Raw genomic sequence first — 22,353 nt, 5'->3', positions numbered from 1 at the left:
TGAAACTTATATTTTTCCAAACAAATTGAATAAAAATGTTAAATATATGAGTTTTTCAGCAACTTTTAAAATTTTTACTATCATCCCCTAGCTTCAAGCCACCCTATCTCGGTTAATTTTGATCTGAGCAAAAAAGTACAGAGTTGATTTGTATGTAAAATTTGACGCTCCATAACTTTTATTTGAACGTTTTTTTTAGTTCTTACCGTTTCTCCGAAATTTCGAAAAAATAGTTTTATTTATTTATAAAAAAATCTTTCACTATTCGTTTTTAGATCTTCCAAAGTAACTTATATAAAAATTCAAGTTTTCCCTAAAACTTCGTATTGAAGGCCTATTTTTTTGGACTAATGGTCCGGTTTGATGATATCATTTTAACTTAATCACGTGATATATTTGGCAAGTTTAGAGAATATAAGGTGTCTACACTCTTCTGATGCTCTGGTAAAGATAAACAGAAAAGAACAAGATTCACTTACATTTAAAAAAAACACACAATGAGTGAAAAATATCGTGATTATCAGACTGTTGTCACAGTCATCAAACAAATTTACTATTACAATCATCAACTTACCAGCACCAACAGGCGGACCGCGTTCCTCCTCCACCCTATCATCACCTTCATCATCTATGGCATCACTTTCCTTCTCATTCTCCTCGCTGGTCTCCCTCAAAAACTGATGGAAATCGCCCTGAAGAGGATTGTTATTGGCCAGACCGTCCGCGAAAGCCTTCACCTCGTCGCTGAAGGTTTTGAAGGGCTTCTCGAAGGCGTCGTGGTGTGATTTTTCTGTGGGCGTGAAGGGATCGTCAACTGCGGTTTCAGGACCGAAGTCGTCGTCTGAATGTAGATCGGGTGTGGAACGTTTGGTGCCGTTTGATTTTTCCGTTAGGAAGAAATCGTCTGTCAGATTGGCACCTGTAAAAATGGAGAATAAATTTATAGCTTAAATTATTAATAATTGTCCATTAATAATTGGAAATTGAAACTAAAAGAATTTTGCACTTTCATCGTCTTTATTTATTTTGCTTACACAACGTTTCGGTCAGAAGTATCACTGACCGTTATCAAGTTTAGATTCCACTAATCTAATTTCTAAAACTCTTATCTATTCTGTCTTTTTATAAGTTATAAGTCATGACAGAATAAGAATACCATTCCAACTGAGTGAAATTGGCCAAGAAAGATAAGAATTGGTTACAACTCAGTAATTTTTCGAAAAAAAATATATTATAGTTTATATAGCTGAAAAGCTTAAAAAATGGCGCTTCTTATGAAGTCATGGCCAACTACGGTTTCCATTTAAAAAAACATTATGTTTGTGTCATATGTCAAAAATGACTGGCTTTAGAAAAAAACGGAGGACACAATCTCATTAAGGATGTGATTATCTACAACATTTATCTGAAAACTTTTTGTCTAAAATAGATTATAATGGAATTAGAGACAATTTTCAAAATAGCCGAAATTTGTTATTTTTTTCGAAATATCTAGTAAGCCATAAACTTTATCAAAAATCTGAAACGTGCATATTTCTGACCCCCATAAAACTGCAATAATTCTTTCCCCATTTAACCGACTCTCTATCTCTAGTTTCCAAGATATTCATAGAGAACATCGTAGAAAACTCACCCTCTATATAGGGTGGTCCGAACTGTATTCCGGAAACTTCCGCAGCATATTCTGCAGATAAAAATAAGTAAAAAAGTTCGTATAAATGTATGGCCTAAAATGCTTAGTTTCGGAGATACAGGGTGTAGAAGTTTCATCTTTATTTCGATTTTTTCCAAACAATTTCTGAAGTAACGTCAATATTTAGATGAAAATTGGTGTGTGGGAGTTTTTTGACATGAGAAATTTGATTTTGATGTCAACATGACTCCTATTTGTAGGGGGCGCCATCTACATGTTTTAAGTGTTTTGAAGAGTAATAACTTTCCTTTCGTACCTGTATAAAACTACTGAGTGAAAAATATAGAGTTCTGTGAATTTTTACATAAAAAATGTCTCTTGGTCAAAATCGTTACGAGCAACCGTTCTCAAGATATTTAGAATGGAAATGGTCAATACATGTCATTATTGCAAAAAATAAACTTGCTGAGTAGATAGTTATTTGACTGAAATGATAATTTTGGGAACTTTTTGTTTTTTTTAATTAACCATAAATGTTTCTTCGAACAAATGATGATAAACAGTTTCTGTTGAACTTTTGGCACAAAAATATTTCAAATTTATGATTTCAACTATTTAGTCAACATGTTTAATTTATGTCAATGATGGCAGGTATTAATAATTTTGATACAAAATATCTCGAGAACCATTACACGTATCGATTTTTACCGAGAGACCTTTCTTTCGCAAAAAACGTCGTAAATGTATATTTTCTTACTGAGTAGTTTTATACAGGTACGGACAAAAAGTTATTACTCTTCAAAACAGTTAAAACACATGTAGATGGCGCCCTTTATTCATATTCACATCAAAATCAAATTTCTCGTATCAAAAAACTCCCAGACACCAATTTTCATCCAAATATAAACGTTGTTTGCTACAGAAGAGCTATGAATATCAAAATATGCTATAGAAGTTTTCGGAATACAGTTCGGACCACTTTGTATATATTCTCAGTCGAACCATTCTGAAGCACCCAAAAGAGGTATAGTTAAAATCAATGACTAAAGAATACAAGGACATGTAACGCCCATATACGGGCTGCAGCAGAATTTGTGACCTTAGACGCCATTTTTTTGGAAGTAACGAATGAGTCGTCAGCTGGTCATCAGCGACAACTTCTAGCGATTTTTAATAGTTGGTTGTATGTAGTGAACTTTGTGCTTGTTTGTGTAGAAAAATATGTGGGCGGCACTGTTTAGAAGAATTGTCACAGTTTTTTTTTCTTTAGTCATTGTTAAAACATTATTGCTCACCTTGCTGCTTGAAGTTATCTGTCAAATTCAACAACAACCCCTCCCCTCCCTTCTGTATGTGAATATTATCGGCCTCCAGCTTGGCAAAGTGGGCGCCGGTGCCGTTGGTGTTGGCGAAGGGCCCGTTGTTGGCGTTCTCCAGCTCGGTGTCCATTTGGTCAGCTGTGGGGGTGGTGGCTTGGGTCTGAGGCTGAGCCTCCTCGTTGGCGGCGGCCCACCGGTGAGCCTCGCTCGCGATCTTGTGCGGGTCGCGCAGGAACACCACGATCACGCTGATGTTGTCGGTGGAGTTCTGGCAGCAGGCGAACTGGACCAGGTGTTTGCTGATTCTCTCGGTGTCGTCTGGAAAAGAAGGAAAGAAAAGTGTTATTAGAAAAGCAACACAACAAAAGTTGACAATTTTTGGTTTTCACGTTGTCAACACCAAATTAAAATAAAGATTTCAACAATTTAGGGACATTCTAATCATCCTAGGGTTGCCAATTTTCAAAATAAAAAATAGAGGACGAGATGGTAAAAAGAGGCGCATGCGAAACATTTTTTGAAACCTCGCCCAAATGTCTGAAATTTATCAAAAAGTTAATATATCAACGGTATGTGATTGATGGTCTTTCTTACTTTCTTAAAAATATTTATATACTAAAAACGTGTTAAAATAAAACAAACCATTTTTAACAAAACTTTTTTTTCGAAACATAAACTAACAATAAGTAAACATAAAGTAGTTAAAATTGTTTATCGCTTCCACAAATATTTCTTGTACAGGGTGGGTCAAATTCGACGCTTTTAAATGGAAACACCCTTTTCTATAGGAGATAGACGAAAACTAATATCGGTGTCTGGAGCTCAATTTTCATCAAAAACATGATGGTGAAAACCCCACATCAATATCTGTTACCGTTTTGGAGTTACGGGGTGTTTTTCAAAAATGTGCATTTTTAACAAATCGCTGTAACTTTTTTGCTAGGACAGTGAGGTCAATCAGGTGTCCTCTGGAATAGAAGACGGTTGGCAACCCTAAGTTGTCCCCACTACGATTATTTAGTTGTATTGACAGCTTGGTGTTAAAGGGCATAGAGGTAAGCGCTCGTCCAACCGCCAAGATAAAAGGATAGTTATTTATACAAGGCGATAAAATGGTATTTTATCGTCGACCGAAAAGATTAATGAATTAATTTCGGGAGACGATAATGCAATTTTATCGTCGTGTATAAAACAATATTTTTTTCCATAGCGAGTTACGTTTTAAAAAATATTCAGAAATTATTTCAAGGAATTTATTACGAGTAGAAGAAATATTGTGCTGGGTTGGCGTTGGTTTCTATGTAATTTGACAAATAAATAAAGCTGTCTCTTTAGTTGTCAGTTTTGAGTCAATATTTTTTAATTCTCTTTCGTGTCGATTGCTGATTGAATTGGAGCCAGAAATGGCTCAAAACGAAATAAGTAAATTACCAACAGATATTCAGGCTGAGGCGACAAACGTCATATCCAAACTACTTCCATTTAAATCCCGAATAACTTATCAAAAGAAATACAAAAATTTTCAAAAATGGAAGCAATTAAAAAACGTGCGAGAAGAAATAAAGTTTTTAACCTATCCTCGCTGTTAAAGTATCATTTAATCTACCCTTGCGGTTAAAGTACTATTTTATCTACTATTTTTGATAGATATAAGGCAATTTTAACAGTTGCTATGGAAAAAAATTACTCTATTTCTATATTGTATAGACTTTAGTAAGGATTTATATTGATCTCGAGTAAAAAAGTTTTAATATGCTGAATGTTTTCTATCCGCCATAATTATACAGCAATTAAGTTGGATATCTGTGGCAGCTGCAATCAAATCGGATTACGCTTGCTATCCGCTAATGAGGTTCTGCTCGACGATATTTTTTCAGCGCCAAGTTTAAGATGGATTATATCTTGATGAAATTAAATCTATACAGTCGAGTTATTACTTTATTAATGGAATTACTGTATCGATTTCACAGTAGTGGAATGTTTACGACATAGTTTTGTAATGTTATGCCTCAATTTTCCACTTTATGAAATAAATGGTAGTACATTTAGGATCGTGTTATGATAATAAATTCAGTTTTTTTGTTGTAGGTATTTCAAGAACGAGACACTTAAAATAGATGTAATAGATTTTTTTTGTAAATATTTCAGCGACTTGAAAAATATCCGATAAAATATATTAATTAAATCAAACTGCTTTTGCTTTATTAATTAGTTGTAATTTAAACATAGGTATTTAAATAAGAAATTATTCCGTTATTTTTATTAAAATATTTTATGAACTTAAGAAATTTCTTATAGTACAGGATTTGGATGCGTGATAATTACGCTCATCGTATTTTTATTTAAAACCACATTTTTACGTATATTTATGAATAGGAGAATACATTTTTCATAAGGTTTCTATCAAAAACTTGCCACAAATATAGCTTGCCACGGTTCAAATTTTTTCCTACGAGTCCGGCAACAGTGCGTCGAGCATTAAAAAAAAATTGGCGCCGGGAGGCACGTATATACTAAAATATGTTAATAAAAAGTTGGTAGGCAGTTCATTTAGTTTCAAAGTAAATGAATTTTTCCAATTTTGGTCCGCGGTTATTTACCCTATCCGCCACCTGGGGTCGCGCCCGATGGGAGTTTGGAGTTCTCCACACGGATTTTCTCAAAAACGGACTACGGAAACACGGAATATCTCAAAAACTGCAACTTTGACTGATTTTGGTGTTATTACAAATTTTGTTGCAAATACCCATTATTCCTAATCTTAAATTGAAAACCGCGTTTTGCTAGCTACTGTAATTTTGGAGTTACGATTTTTTAAAATATTTAACCCCCTCCCATACCCCTTCCCACCCCCCACCCCCACCAAAAACTAATGGCCAGATTCTCGAGTGCCACAGTATTTTTGTGCCAAATTTGGTTAAAATCGGTTTAGCGGTTTTTGATTTATCGTGTTACAGACGGACAGACAGACAGACATAATGAAAATATTTTGTATTTAGGTCATTTATGATCCAAATAACTCATTTTGAGTGAAATTAAAAAAACTTTTTTTGCCGATCTTAATAGCCTACCATACCTGTTGGTATGGTCGGCTAAGAATGGAAAGGATCGCACGATACCAAAAAATATTTGATATAAAGCTAAGAGAATCATTATAATTAACTCGATGTTATTATCATCAATCATGAAATCATTATAATGAAGCTGTATACCAATATCCTCTGGTCGTGTGCTAGGAAGTAAATTTTCATGCAAATTTTTATCGATAGGTTTGTAACTTCTGAATGCCGGTCTAGGTAGAGCATCTATATTTTCTTAAAGGACTTCAATATATCGAGATATTCAAATTAACGAGTGTCAAATTATCGAGAGGCGACTGTAGTTCATTTCCTAGCTCAGAATTAGAATTATTAGAGTTAAGCAACTCGCATTTTCATTGGATGGTATTGTCATATTTATTTCAAACAAATAATCAACGAGAATATTCGTATAATTTAACAAAATTACTGTAAATCATAATAAATAATGAACAAAACATGTAAACAAAAACAGACCACACAAACTGTTGATTAGGTTCAAAATTTCTTCTCTTCTTAAATAAATTTTAAGGGGGGCGTTAACATTATTAGGCATTTGCATAAAAGTGTGTATTTTGGGTGATATTCCACAAAATTTACAGGCTATTGAGGAAACAGAAAATGTACAGAATACAGAAATAAATTGAAAATAATATTTATATTAAAATAGCATTATAAGTCGCTTTTTCAAACATGTTCTTCAAATTCTTTAATTTAATAGCTGTCAGTAAGAATCTTCACTTCAAATATGTGCACATAGTGCACACACTGTTTTTTTTAATTAAGTATTATGTCAGTGAACTTTCTCATACCTTTTAACTCATAACAATAACATTTTTAAACCTGGAGATTAAAAAAAATGTAAACATAATGCACGAACACCTACTATGCAGAACAATAGCCTTTTCCTAGAACTTTCATTAAGCAGATTCGATGCTGATGTCGAAAAGAAACGTCTAAGATTGAGAGTGCATAAAGTATTAAGTATGCCATGTTCTACTCTCTGATTAATGACGAATATAACAATAATTCATAACGAATCTTTGAATGCCATAGGTAACCCTAAAAGATCAAATTTTAATAAACAGTGGCTTCGTTTGAATAGTATCAAATTCAGAAGCAAAAGGTAAACCAACGGTGGGTTTATTTAGTTTCACTTGACCACAGACTTAACATACCTCTTTTTCAATATTTGACAACGTCATTGTCACAAAAAAAAAACTTTGAACGAACATAAAAAGATTAAGTACTGTCCATGTTATTCATGTATTAGAAAGGAAATTGTATTAACATATTTGCTTGACTTTATTCTAATGTTGAGTAAATATAGAAGAATATTGTTTAAGAACTTAAATTAACAGTGACATCACGGCAAATTCCAGAAAGAGACTGTAAAAGAGTTTATTGTGCAGCGTCCAGTAGATGATCTCGGTTAAAAATCGAAAGTTAAGTCAGCCATATTTATTCCATATCGCGTTCCACGTAAGTTTATTGGTATGCTCTACTTCCTTAATCTTTTCAAATTCTTTTGTTTTTTTATCTTTGGTACCTTCGTTTATTAATATTACATATTTGTCTGAGGTTGCGCTAAACTTAAAAAAAATTAACTTTCATCATGTCGTTTCGACGTCGAAAAGAAATTTACCGGACAACTAGAGCATACGTCAGTCATATCGGCCGTACAGTGAAAGAAGGAAAAATCATTCTTCTGCCAACCAGTCATTTCTTCGATCGACCGAAGGTCTTGCACTAGTTACTCCGCGCGGTGCACGATTATGTCGAGGAATTTAGAAGAAAAATCGCATTCCTGTAATGTACAGGGTGTATCCAGTAGCAGTCTAAATATGGAAATGACAGATAGAAGCTTAGAAGACGATATGTATGTATAGAATGTTCAGCCATCGTTTGGTTGTCAAAATTTGGTTGTTGCTGTAAAACAAAATTATTTTTTTTTTGATTGCAAAAATGCCTCTAAAGGATTCAGCAGAAATGAACAAGAGCTCGTTGCTAAGTTAATAAATTATTTTTCTCGAGAAAGAGACGCAGAACACTCTTGCCCGTGGACGCCGTATATGAAGTAAGTACAATGGAAAAATGTAATATTCCTATGTAAAATACAAATTGATAGCTGATGAAGAGTTAAAGAAAAAATAAATAAATGCCGAAAAAACTGAACCCAATCAACAATATACGAACATACCTAAAATTTTCTAAACAATATAAACTGATCTCACACACACACTAAGCTTTGAGAAATGGGTGGTACAGTTCTGTTCGACTTGGAGGGGCACAGTAGTGATATTACATAACTGATAATTTCTGCATTTTTTATATTACCAACTAATCAATCATCATCACCATCTTCTATAAGATTATCTCTCCAACTTCAAAAAATACCTTCTGATTAATTAACTAAATCTCATTAGCTTAATTATTTCCCAATTAGCTGGCTTTTCCGTAATTCACCACGCTCATCAATAGTACTTTACGCAGCGATGGGCAGCGCCACCCGACGGTACGCTTTGTTACTGCCTCGTACCACCTGCAGATGGTCTGTAGCAAACGGTGACTAGTGACCGGATCATCGAACCGGTGCACTTTACGCCTGCTGGTCAAGGGTACGAATCGGTACTTTTGCCCAGTCGGGTGCCGAACGAGTGCCATTAGGTGATACTACAATACACGAGGATTCGCAAAAAAGTGCCAATAATTTAATCTTAAGTTTATGGTGACCGTATCAATACTATACATCGTCATTAGATCCGGGACAACACCGGTACCAGGAGAAACCAAGTAAAAGAGATGGAGAAAATGGAGACAGATCTTTCAGCCTCCACCTCACAGGTACCTCAGTCGGAGACAAGCTCCTCAACTGTGAAAGGCACGGAGGGCTAAACCCCAACCGTAGAAGGGTGTATACGAGGAAGAACATAGCGAGTTGGAGGATGGGAAATACCCATCTACAGGTCTTTAAGATCGCGGTGATTAACCCACCTTCCACTCATTCTACAGGGTGGTCCGAACTGTATTCCGGAAACTTCGGTAGCATATTCTGCTGATAAAAATAAGTATAAAGTTCGTATAAATGTATGTCCTAAAATGTTTAGTTTCGGAGATACAGGGTGTAGAAGTTTCATTTTTATTTCGATTTTTTTCCAAATAATTTCTGAAGTAACGTCAATATTTGGATGAAAGTTAAAGTCTTGGTATTTTAACATAAGAAATTTGATTTTGATGTCAATATGACTCCTATTTGTATGGAGCACTACCTACATATGTTTTAACTGTTTTGAAGGGTAATAACCAAAGACATTATAAAGATAGACCGAACATCTCATTCATAAATACTCGTTGGAAGTGTATCAAACATTCCAATGCGTCAAACAAGGACAGAAGAGACAGAGAAGTCTAAAATTTCCGACCCCGGCAACTAGGCGCATTTGGATTGTTCTAATGGCCAGTGGCGTATCGTTTTTTGGAAGGAATTTAATTAGTAAAGTAAAAGTAAAGTAATTAGTAAAATTTTTACTCCATATTAATATACTACATTAACACTTTAATGAAGTAGGCGTTTATACTACGTACGAAAGTTTCCATATGGGTTTGAAACTTGAAACTACGCTACCGCTAGACCATTGTCTATAAATAAAAATACAATGGCTAGACATAACGTTGCACCGGCGCGGCGCCGCCAAAGAAGAAGAGGAAAGCAGTCGCGATAGAAATAAATTCGGGGAATCACCGACCAAAATATAATCGATTATAATGAAGTGCTGAATAAAATTAATATATTGTCCAATCGCACTTGCAAAAGGTTAATATCAACTTATGTACAGCTGCTCATATGAGTACTGCAGTAACTATAGATCTCAAATCATTAAGAAGTGAAAAATATTTTGAAAATTTTTAAAAACAGGCTACTATTTTGGCAAATAAATGCAATACGTCAACATCATTTTCCAAAAAAGACAAAATAAAAAAAAAAATTCATGATGAAATCCTACATCAAAATTCTGAAGATAATTTGAAGATATCAGTGTTTTATGGTACTTTAGACATTTCAACTGGTACTCTAGAGAATCATTTTGGAGACTTTAATATGTGCCAAAAATTTAATTGTTTATTGGATATGGACCAATATGGATGGATATGGACGCCAATGATGACAATTTAAAATGTCTTATGGATTGTTATGGATTATTCTTTAGTTGATGAATATAAACATTTTGCAGTTTATTAGAAGAAATTAATGCAATGACAACAAATTTGCACCTGACGAATATTTATCATTTTTAATTTCCAATGTCCTAGAGTCATATCCTATCTACATAGAGATGTGCATTACTGAAGATTTTTACACTATAGCCACCAACAGTGCTGGTGCAGAAGGATCTTTCAGTAGATTAGGAAGAATTAATAATTACCAGAGGATTATTTATCTTCTCAGTATTGAAGCAGACACAGCCCTGGATCTAAATATAGACGAAATAATTGATTCTTTTAAATCGGTTAAAAACAAGACGCTTGCATCTCTGAAATAACTGTTTTGTATACTAACTTTTTAATAAACAAATTTATAATTAAAAAAATAAAAGTTTTCACGTAGTCTTATTATTTAAAAAAAAGTTTGTAATTTATTTGATCCTTTATATATTATATTATAATCATTGCGCCCCTTTGTATGGTCTTCGCCCCCTCCGCCCTTTTATCCACGACACGCTACTGTTTTGAAGGGTAATAACGTTTCGTCTGTACCTGTATAAAACTACCTAGTGAAAAAATATACATTTCCGTGATTTTTTACGTAAAAAATGTCTCTTGATAAAAATCGCTACGAGCAACTGCTCTCAAGATATTTAGAATGTAAATGGTCAATACTGACTAAAAATGTCATTATTGACTAAAAATAAATATGTTGAGTAGATAGTTATTTGACTGAAATGATAAATTTGGGAACTTTTTATTTTTTTTAAATTAATCATAAATTCCGAAAAAAATTATGATAAAACAGTTTCTCTTGAACTTTTGGCACAAAAACATTTCAAATTTATGATTTCAGTCCATTGCCTGGAAACTTATATGGTGAAATTTTGATAAAATAATTTAGTATTCATTAAAAACACGGTATATCGCTAGTGGTAGGAAACATAATTTTTAGAGGTTACTAGTTTATTTGGTTTGGTTTGCCTGTGATATGCATATCCAGGGTGTTTCCTAATTAACCTAAAAAATCAAAAATCGTTAGAAAACGGATTAAGGCGGGCTCTTAATAAGTATATTTATTTTTTTCTCGGCAACCGTTTGATGAACAAGAAAAACTAAAAAGATCAATTTTGTTGAAAAAGGATGGCCAGTCAAGAAAAAAATATATTTTCTTTAAAAAACCATTTATGTTAAGCAAAATATCGATTTTTTTTAAATTTTTAACACCCTGTAGATCAGAAAGGAAGTACTTTAGACCCAATGGTTATATAAAAATTGTTTTAAGAACACATGAGGAATCACACCACAATTTTTTAGACTAATTAGAAAACACCCTGTATATTGTCAACTTGACAATGATTGTTGATAAATCAAAAAATACCTTTTCTATGAAAAAAGCCCGATTTTCGCAGGAAAAGTTTTGGTTTTTATTGAATTTGAGCCTGCGTCTGCAAATACCGGTATGCTTTAATATTCTATCTATCTAAATTTTAAATATCGTAGTCAGAAATAGTTTTATTATTTATTAACTGTAAAAATGGTATATATACTTATAAGTTTTATCAAATATTGTGATTTACTTTCTACCTTGTAGTCAAAATTTATATTTAATAAACTGTAAAATATATATATTCTTATGTTTTATTAAAGTTACTCTGATATACTAATATATCAGTGTAACTTTAAAACTAAATCCTTTGAAATCAAATATATACATAAAAAATATTTACGGCAGAAAAGGCGAAGGCGCTGGGTTAAACGTAGTCTCTACTAAGAACACGGAGGGGCGCTTTGACCCAAAATTTTACTATTAAGTTTCATATCTATCTTAATAGAAGATTATTTTCTTTTATCTATGTTTCAGTCTAATAACTATTTAGTCATGTTTAATTTATGTCAATGATGACAGGTATTGATAATTTCGATTCCAAATATCTCGAGAACCATTATTCTTAGCGATTTTTACCAAAAGACATTTTTTACGTATAAAACGTCGTAAATGTTTATTATTTACTCACTATGTACGGACGAAAAGTTATTACTCCTAACCTAACCAATTAAAAAATATGTAGGTTGCGCCTTCTACAAGTAGGAGTCATATTGACATCAAAATCAAATTTCTCATGTCAAAAAACTTCCAGACACCAATTTTTCTCCAAATATTGACGTTACTTAAATTTATTGGGGAAAAACCCCGAAATAAAAATAAAACTTCTACACCCTATAACCCCGAAACTAAGCATTTTAGGATATACGTTTATACGAACCTTTTTACTTATATTTATCTGCAGAATATGCTGCCGAAGTTTCCGGAATACACACTGTATATTCTAAATTCTAGACCTCAAAGCGCAACAAAGACCTAGAATTTATTTCAGAAAAAGGTATAAAATGAACCCTTATTGTTTCATTTCTTCACAAAACCAAAATTTCCTTTTTCCGTCATTGTCAGGCCTCCGTCTCCTTTCCAACCAAAGGGCAAAGTCCGACAAGCCCCGTCACGTAACTGGACCGGACGGACTGGCCGTATCCGATATCGGACACCCCGGGCCCTATCGGCTTTCACAATCCATTCGTTCTCCGTCTACCGCCTTCCTCGCGCGACGTATTAATCAGAGGGACGTTTTAATTTATGCACCGCATTTATTTTGCCGAAGAGACAATCGAAACGTCGTGCGGTTATGTTCGCTGTGTGAAGAATTCACTCAAATAAGAGATAAGGAATTTCCATAAGGATATTTGCCTCCGTTATATGATGTATAAGTGTACTTTGAAGATATACAACGATGTCATGCATATAAAATACGATATTATTTATCATAAGTAAAAGAGAATATATATGTAAAATAGCTCTAAAAGCTTGATTAGTTATATTTTTCCGCTTATTTGTGTCCTTCGCCTTTATTCTTCACCCATTAATTTTTATCCTTCTTTAAGTTCCCTTTAACATCCCTTTTCCATCTGGTTCTCGATCTACTCCTCCTTCTCTCCATATTTTAGGAACTCTTGTCTCAGCCATTCTTTCAATATGTTCCAGCCATCTTTGTGCTCTTGCTACTTCCGTTATACTCAGTGCACGATCCCCGCAATGCTTTGAAGTTTTTCGGTTTTTAGGAGAATAATAAAATTGTTAAGAAATGTAAGAGGTGATTTAACCCCACAGATGTGATATCAAGAGACGACTGCGAATCTCTTTATCTGGTGGTATTTTCTAACAAAAAATTTACATATTAGTATCTACACTGATAAAAAAGATAGACTTGAACTAAAGTCGTCATCGTTCTTGAAAAAAAAATTTAGTGGCAAGAGAATTTATTTTAGCGTAAAAGAAAATATTTTGTCTGAAGAAAAACTTTCTTAGCTCAAGAAAACTGGTTCTCTTTAAAAATTCGAAAATTTCTCTTGAATCTATTTTCATTCAACCAAGTGCAAGTTACTTTGTTTTAAGATAATAAGAAAAATACGCTAGGAAGTACTTCATTCAAGAAACATGGCCATTTTTCCAATAGCTAAATACTCTTTTGATGAAAAATAATAACGACATGCAAAGACAATGACGAAGGAGATTCAATGCTGATGTCGAAAAGAAACGTCTAAGATTGAGAGTACATAAAGTATTAAGTATGCCATGTTCTACTCTCTGATTAATGACGATTCTAACAATAATTCATAACGAATCTTTGAATGCCATAGGTAACCCTAAAAGATCAAGATATAATTTGCTTTTTAAACGCATATCGTATAACAAATTAGTGATCGTTATTAACATGCATTTGTTATTTTTTATGGACAAACTTTAGGATATATGGATTTTTTAAAGGAGTTTCTGAAAAAATGGAAATTAGAGCATTTATTTGCTATATTTAAAGGTAAGAGACATTTACCTAATGCACCTGTTTAGATAATGCATGCGTGACTATAGATATAATAAGAATATAGGTATCGATTTTTTTATGCAAATAATTACAAAAATTTTAGAATTTCAAGTCGTCGTGACCCAAAGTCAAAATGTGACCTAAGTTTATAATTTTAATAATTTATTTGCTTTACTTTGATTAATCGTGATGTAACATTTTTTTGTAATTTGTAGAGTGATGAACCACCCCAAAAAATACCAAGGAGTGAAGAAGCAGAAACAACTACTATCGAGGAAAATAATATCACTTTACTTACTACAGACCAGGAAAACCTAAATTTATCAGAAAATAACATACCTCGTACCTGTATATGCCTTCTCTTAGATCAAAATAAATTTTAGTAGAGTCAATAGTATTCGCTATTGGTTTAAGAAAAGTGTCTCTTTAATCAAGAAATGTCCCTTTTCAATCAAGAATTTTTGCATGAATTAAAGAAACTATTGTTCTTGTAGCAAGAACTTCTTTGCATATTCATTTTGGGTCAAGAGTGAAATACTTTGGACAGATAGATTCTTCTATTCTCTAAAGTAATTTTTTAAAGCTTATGACAAGATAGTTAATGCTTTGGGCAAAGAAACGTCGTTCTTGGTCCTATTGAAAAGCGCCAATCTTTTGGGTCAAAGTCATATTCATTTCGACTGAGAGATCCTTTTTTTCACAACAGTTTTTCCAATTTTTTCTTCACCTTCTCTCTTGTTTTTTTTTTCATTTTTCACCAAGTAAAAAGTTCACAAAAAATATATACTGCACTGTCGACACTAAGATGCGTAATGAATGGACCCGCTGTGTGGGCTGTGGATATGGTATATGTTTTCTCTCTTTCAACTTAGTATACTGTCAGCGCTTAGCAGCAACTACAGGGTGTTCTATTAGGAACGGACCAGGAAGTATAACAGCTTTATTTATTCGTTTGTTCTTCTGGTTCACACATGTTGTCTATCTTCTTTCCTCCAAAAATCTTCCCCAGTATTTTCCTTTCGCAAATCTCTAGCTTGATAAGAGAACATAACTTAACTTGTTAGATTAGATTATATTATATTTTTGAGACCAGCTGTGTAAGGAGAAAACATATCCCGCAAGACTGAAATAGCGCCAACATAAGGCAAATAATAGAAGAATATAGAGACTCTCGCCAATATGTTCCCCAGAGTTCCCAACTATGGCCAAGGAGAACGACAGGGAGACGCCATATCCCCAAAGCTATTTTACAGCAACGCTAGAAGAAATCTTCCATCAACTAGACTGGACCAACAAAGAATTAAAATTAAATGGAGAATATCTTAACCATCTAAGATTCGCTGATGACATATACCTAATTGCTAATAGTCCTGAAGAACTACAAACACAAATTAACGAACTAAACACAGCCAGCAATAAAGTAGATCTCAAAATGAATTTAGCAAAAACTAAAGTAATGTACAACGAACTAGCAGACAGAAAAGACATTCTAATAAATAACACAAAACTGGAAGTAGTAGAAGAGTACATATATTTGGGACAGCTAATACACAGCTCGGGATCTCTACTACCACAAATCAACAGAAGAATTAAGTTAGTATGGAGTACTTATGGAAGAAACTCAATCATAATCAAATCTAGAATGCCACATTATCTAAAGAAGAAAATATTCGACCAATGTATACCTACTACCAGTCATGACCTATATGCATGCGAAACCTGGACACTTAAGACGGACATTATAAGGAAACTGCAGGTCGCACAACGCTCAATGGAACGAAATCTGCTGGTAATAACCAAGAAAGATCGTAAATTATTAGAGTGGATACAATAAAAGACCCAGGTAACAAATCATAGAATCCTTTGCATCCTTCTTCCATAGAATCAAATCCCGCAAGTGGCAATGGGTTGGACACCTAGCAAGAAGGACCGACAACAGATGATGAGGAATTAAGAGACCTAGAAGAAGACCGAACCTGAGATGGGACCATGCTATTAGGAAATTAGCGGGGATAACTTGGGCTCGCATAGCCTACAATAGAAAACAATGGGCCCAACTACAAAGAAAGTATCTAAATATGCGAGGGAGGCTACACCATAATTGGAAATGACTGAATAAGCTGAGAATGATGATGATGAAATGCGAAGGATATAGTCTAAGAAAATTATTTAGATGTCTAGATGTTTAATAAATAGCTTTACGTATTTCATTAAATTCTCATAAATTTATTTTATTTAATCAAGCTTGCTCTATGCTATTTATTTATAATAAAATACGTGAGCCTACGTATAACAATAAATAACAAACGGACCCGAGTTTTGCTTTATCGGGGGGCGTTATTAAGTGAAAGGTACGACTGGAAAGGGCACTGTACCACCGAGCCTCGAGATCGAGTAAAAAGCTATGTGAAAGCCCGACCGGCAAAGCTCACACAGTATATTTTCTTTATAGTAGGTATATGTATTTAGATGATAGAGAGTATTTTGAATTGTGCCTGACATTGCGAATATACAGTGGATCTCTATAATAACAAGGCTCTCTTCGATGTCGTATGGGAAAGTGGAGAGGTACCTCAGGACTTTCGCAACGCGAATATAGTTAATATATTTAAGAACAAAGGAAGTGCATCAGACTGCGGAAATTACCGGGGAATTTCGCTATAGGCTATCGGCGGAAAAATTCTTGCAAAAATAATGTCAAACCGCCTGCACCCATATAGAGAAAAAATCCTTCCAGAATCGCAAACGGGTTTTCGTACCAACCGCGGCACCGTCGATTCCATATTTTCCATCCGTCAACTACAGGAAAAAGTAGAAGAGCAGCAGTCTAAACTTTTTGTTGCATTCATCGATCTAACAAAAGCCTTCGACTCTGTGAATAGAGATGCGCTTTGGGCAATTATGGAAAAGTTCGGAGTACCCAATAAATTTCTTACAGTGTGTAAAAGCCTCCATAACAGCAACAAGTCAAGAGTGTCACATCATGGATCACTGAGCGACCCATTCCTAACAAATACAGGAGTTAGGCAGGGATGTGTCTTAGCGCTTCTCCTATTCAACATATTCATGGCAGCGCTCTCCATTATAGTGGACAGCAAACTGCAGGAGAGAGGATTGGGCATTAGATACAGATATGACGGCGGTCTGTTCAACATAAAAAGACTCAGGGCAAAACACGTACAAAATTTATCACAGAACTTCAATACGCTGACGACTGCGCTCTAGTTGCAAACACGGTACAACAATTCAAAGAAATGTTGAACACATATACCTGGGCATACGAGGCTTTGGGCCTTAAGCTAAACATCGACAAAACTAAAATCATGTGCACTCCCCCGGAAGATCACAACAATACTATAAAAATCGGAGAAGAACTATTGGAATATGTGGCGGAATTCAATTACCTTGGCAGTTTGATTTCGGAAAAGGCCGATATTGACTCTGAAATTCAGCACAGGATTAGTAACGCCTCAAGAGCATTCTGGAAATTAAAAGACACGGTTTTCTACAATCATGACTTGAGTACAAAAACAAAACTTGCAGTATACCGAGCAATTATAATCCCCACCATGTTATATGGGAGCGAAACCTGGGTGCCTTACCGCCAACACATGAACGCATTAAACAAGTTGCAACAGAGACACCTTAGACAACTCTTAAGAGTCCGGTGGTTCCATCATGTCTCAAACGTATCGGTCCTTGAAAAAGCTAACTGCGAGAGTATTGAAGTCATGGTCACAAAATCCCGCTTAAAATGGGCTGGTCACGTATGCAGAATGCAAGAAAACCGCATACCAAAATCTCTGCTTTACGGTGAGCTTGTAGACGGTAAGAGGAGGCCGGGTGGACAACTGAAAAGATACAAGGACATTTTCCATGAAAATTTAAAGGGAATTAACATGCAGAATGAGTGGGAAAAAGGAGAAGGAATGGAGAAGGTTTGTAAATTCAGTTAACAGCGACAACCAAAAAGTAAAGAGGCAACAAAGCAATGAGATTTTTGAATGTCTGTAGTGCGGTAGACAGATAACATCACGTATCGGGCTTTTCAGTCACAGAAAAGCTCATGAAAGAAAACGCCTTGCGTGACCATCTTCTTTATGTGTGTCGAATACTCGTCAGCGAGTAACGGCTGTATGTATGTATGTATATGTACAGTGGATCTCGCAAAAGGCAAAACTTCTTTTGAAGAAATTTATTTACCATATTCGGATGACAAAAAAATATTTTCTATAAACCACTGCAAGAAGTTTGATATTATAAAAACTGACAATTAGTTGGATTTGTTTTATGTAATTTTACCCAAAAGATATCGTTTAAACTCTTACCCTTTTTATTATACTGTTTAGCTATGCGGTATCGTTAAGAATACTGTTATCAAGAACACCCTGGTGGTACTATAATGTTTTATCGAACACGTAGGCTGTATGTAACCAGCATCTGATAAAGCAGCGCTGTTAGGCTCCGAAGGAGAATTTATGATATTTACTGCTTCTCTGGAGAAAGGAGATTGTTTGAATGCGAGATATAAATTATTGCGATGATTAATTGAGATCGAAACAAGATAATATTTATTGTATTTAAAGAAAAATGGTGGTTGTGCTTTTACTAGACAACACGAACCTAGTAAATAATTAAAGGCATTTAAATTAGAGAGCCTTCTTTAGAAATCCATGTTAAATAAATAGATATATTAAGAAATAGAGGTCGAAAAGTATGTACAGGGTGTCCCATTTTCATGTGTTTTACAAAGTTACTTGTTTATGACTAAATGACTAGAGATACTAGACCGGGTGCGTCTCAAAAGTGACTCACCCCTATATTTTTTTTTTATTTTTTGTATATGACATAAATTATTATTGATTGATGTATTCAATCGTTTCCTGTTTCACCGGAAATTACATTTTTAATTGGCACTCTCGGTATTTTTTTAGATATGATTAAAAATACGATTTGGGCATCTTTTAACCCACCAGGACAAGACACTGAAAACACTAAACGATCAAATTTATTTTTCCAAGGCTGAGTGTCATTTGAACATCATTGATGAAATGATCATCGATGGTCATTTCCTAGTCATCTTTGCCACCGATTTTTTTCGATCATACTAAAAATTAAGTAAAAGTAGTAATTTTGACTTACTTCTTGACAAAGTTGTATATCATTAACAATTTTTCTTGTTCCCTCATATATTTTTCATCATTAAGGCCCAGTTCTTATGCAGAACATTCCGCCCCCGAAAGTGTTAAGCCGAAACGTAACATCTGGCCGTTCGACGGTCCTAAATTGTTGAGGAAAAAAGAAAACTCCAGCCCGAAATCGTTTTTTAAACTTTCGAATAAATAAAAGCGGGCGAAAACGACGGATTCTTCGTTTTTTCGACACCCACGGCCCAATGTACACGCCGGGACTCGCGGTTGATATACGGAACGCGTTTTAAAACCGTTTTATACGTCGTCAAGAAGGAATCTTAAGACGCTGATTTATAGCAAGGGACGTTGTTTAAGATCCGCTGAAAAAGCTGCGTCGCTACGTTCAAAAATTTGGATTGAAATTAATGGGAAAAGCTTGATACTTCGATTTATGCATATACTCGTAGGTAATGAAAGCTTGAATCGTTATTTTATGAACATGTTCTATCCCAGCCCGTATGGGTGATATATTTACACAAAAAATAGTGTGTGCACTATGTGCGCATATTTGAAGTGAAACTTTTAACTAACAGCTATTAAATTGAAGGATTTGAACGACATGTTAGAAAATGTGACATATTATTTTCAATTTCTTTCTGTTATCTGTACATTTCCTGTTTTCTCAATAGCCCGCAAATTTTGTGGAATCACCCAAAATACACACTTTTATAAAAGCGCCTAATAATGTTAACGCTTAAATTTATCTAAGAAGAAAAAAAAATGTTGAACCTAACCGAAGATTCGTATTTATTGTGGTTTACAGTAATTTTGTTAAATTATATGAATATTCTCGTTTATTATTGGTTTTAAATAAATATGACAATGAAAATGCGAGTTGCTTAACTCTAATAATTCTAATTCTGAGTTAGCAAATGAGTAGATGCTTTACCTAGACCCTGATTCAGAAGCTACAAACATATCGATGAAAATATGCATGAAAATATACTTCCTAGCACACAAAAAGAGGATATTGGTATACAATATCAAGTTTATTATAATGATTTTCTTAGCTTTAAAACAAATGTTTTTTGGTGTTTGCGCAATCCTTTTTTTCTCGCTAGCTCGTGCGTCATTTTTTAAGATTTACTTCAAAAATAAAATAATTTGTCTAAATAGAGTGTATCAAATCGCAACCACATATAAAAAATACTAACTAAACTTTTTTTTTTGGAGGTGTAAAATACCGTTACGTACGGAGTGTGGGACTCAATCTCTCCTTAAGCTGCCTGGAGAACACTACCCACTAAACGTCACCCCCTCGCTCCTGCCACGTCTACCTGGACCCGCTGGACGCATCTCCTCAAGTAGACGCCGGACTGTTCCTTTTTTGTCATTACCCCTGCTCTTCGCTGTATTTTGCCTCTAGTATATTTTGGGCCAGTTTTGAGATGGCTTCAAAGTTTTCTCTTCTTTCTGTTACCGATTTTAAGAAGGTATCTGCGGAGATGTTGCCACCAATCGTCATGCGTGCCTCACATCTTTCCTGTTCCCATCTTGGACAAGCAAACATTGTGTGTTCTGGAGTATCATTGGGTTCAGTACAGTATCGGCACTCTTTCCAATTTTACACAGGTAACTCCCAAAATTTCCGTGGTCACTCAATATTTGAATAAGATAGAAGTTTACCTCTCCATGCTTCCTTTTAATCCACATATTTATATTTGGGATGAGCTTATATATCCATCTTCCTTTTTGTGATACTTCCCATTCTGCCTGCCACTGCTGCTCTGTGCGGTTTCTTTCCATCTCTCTGCTTGCCCTGGTTTGTACTTCAAGTACCCTTGAGAAAGAGTCGTTCTCTTTCTCTTGAGAGAAGACGCAAGGGCACCAGACCCGATATCACCAAGGCTGCCTCAGTTGAAGTTGTCCGATACGCCGAGCAGACCCTCAAAGCCATGACTCTCTGTGCACCTTCAAGTCTTTTTTTATTTACGTGCATATTGGTTGCTTCGTTCCACACAGGTGCTCCATACATAATAATATTCTGGCACGCATATGCTAACACTCTTCTCTTTGCTGGTGTTGAGCCCCGAACGTTTGGCAGTATTACGAACAACGCTTTAGCAGTTCGTTGTGATTTCAAACACACCTCCTTGATGTGCAGGCCCATCGTGAGTGCACGGTCTATGTGGAATCCAAGATAGTTGACTTGCTTTACTGGATTTATTATTATATCCTTAAAATTAAACCTTATATGGTCAACTTTTCTCTTGCGGCTCAGTAAAATCGCCTCTGTTTTTTCCACAGCTATTTCGAGTCTGTGCTCACGCATACATCTGGCTATGATCTTTAGTGTATCATCCACAGTCGTTTATTTTTTTTGTTTCTTTTAGTTTTTTTTGTTATTATCACAGCAAGATCATCGGCGTAACAGATCAACTCTGTCCCACCTGGTACAGTAAGCTCCATGACACTGTCGTATAATATGTTCCACAGAGTTGGCCCCAGCACTGAGCCCTGTGGGATGCCACCGAATACCTCTCTTTCATCTTCTCTATTGAGAACTATAAATCTATTATCAAGATAGCTTCTTATTATGTTCACCAAATAGCCACTTATGCCCCATCTTCTAAGTTCTTTAATAATTATTTCCCATGACGCGCAATTAAATGCATTTTTAACGTCGACTAAAATCAAAGCATTATGCCAAGTGGCTTTTCTTTTCACGCTATCCGATATTTTCTTCATTGCCTGTGTGGTAGATTTCCCCTTTACAAATCCATACTGGTTTGGATGCATACCATTTCGGTTCTTCCTAATTTCTTCCAAGAGTCGCGTATTGATGAGTTTCTCATAGACTTTCCCGATTACATCAATGAGGCAAATCGGACGATATTTTGGTGGATCATTTAGGTGCTTCCGGGGTTTCTCTATTAGGGTTAACTAACTAAACTACTAACCCTTTTAGTAAACCAAAATTACCAAAGGGTGATTTAAGATCCTTCTTTAATCTTTTTATTTAAAGGGCGTAACTAAAGTGGAAAAAAGATATGATGACAATATGTAGATCATAATACAGGGTGTTTCAAAAAACATGTGCCATCTCTGGTAGGG

General features: G+C 34.8%; 1 protein-coding gene across 2 annotated transcripts in view; it reads right to left on the bottom strand.

Moving 5' to 3' along the window:
* The window catches only part of LOC115888567 (SH3 domain-containing protein C23A1.17-like), a 316,006-nt gene that overhangs the window by 83,456 nt on the left and 210,197 nt on the right, over positions 1–22,353 (bottom strand). For both annotated transcript variants that reach the window (XM_030908326.1, XM_030908327.1), the window contains exons 8-9: positions 2,929–3,270; positions 575–919 (exon numbers count right to left, since the gene is read on the bottom strand). In XM_030908326.1, the coding sequence (XP_030764186.1) occupies positions 575–919; positions 2,929–3,270 (687 nt within the window). The remainder of the gene's footprint in view (positions 1–574; positions 920–2,928; positions 3,271–22,353) is intronic.

This window comes from Sitophilus oryzae, unplaced genomic scaffold (assembly GCF_002938485.1).
Source record: "Sitophilus oryzae breed Bouriz unplaced genomic scaffold, Soryzae_2.0 scaffold_801_pilon_pilon, whole genome shotgun sequence".
Lineage (NCBI taxonomy): Eukaryota > Metazoa > Arthropoda > Insecta > Coleoptera > Curculionidae > Sitophilus > Sitophilus oryzae.
The sequence above is the reverse complement of the archived record's forward strand: the minus strand, read 5'-3'. Positions and strand labels throughout refer to the sequence as shown.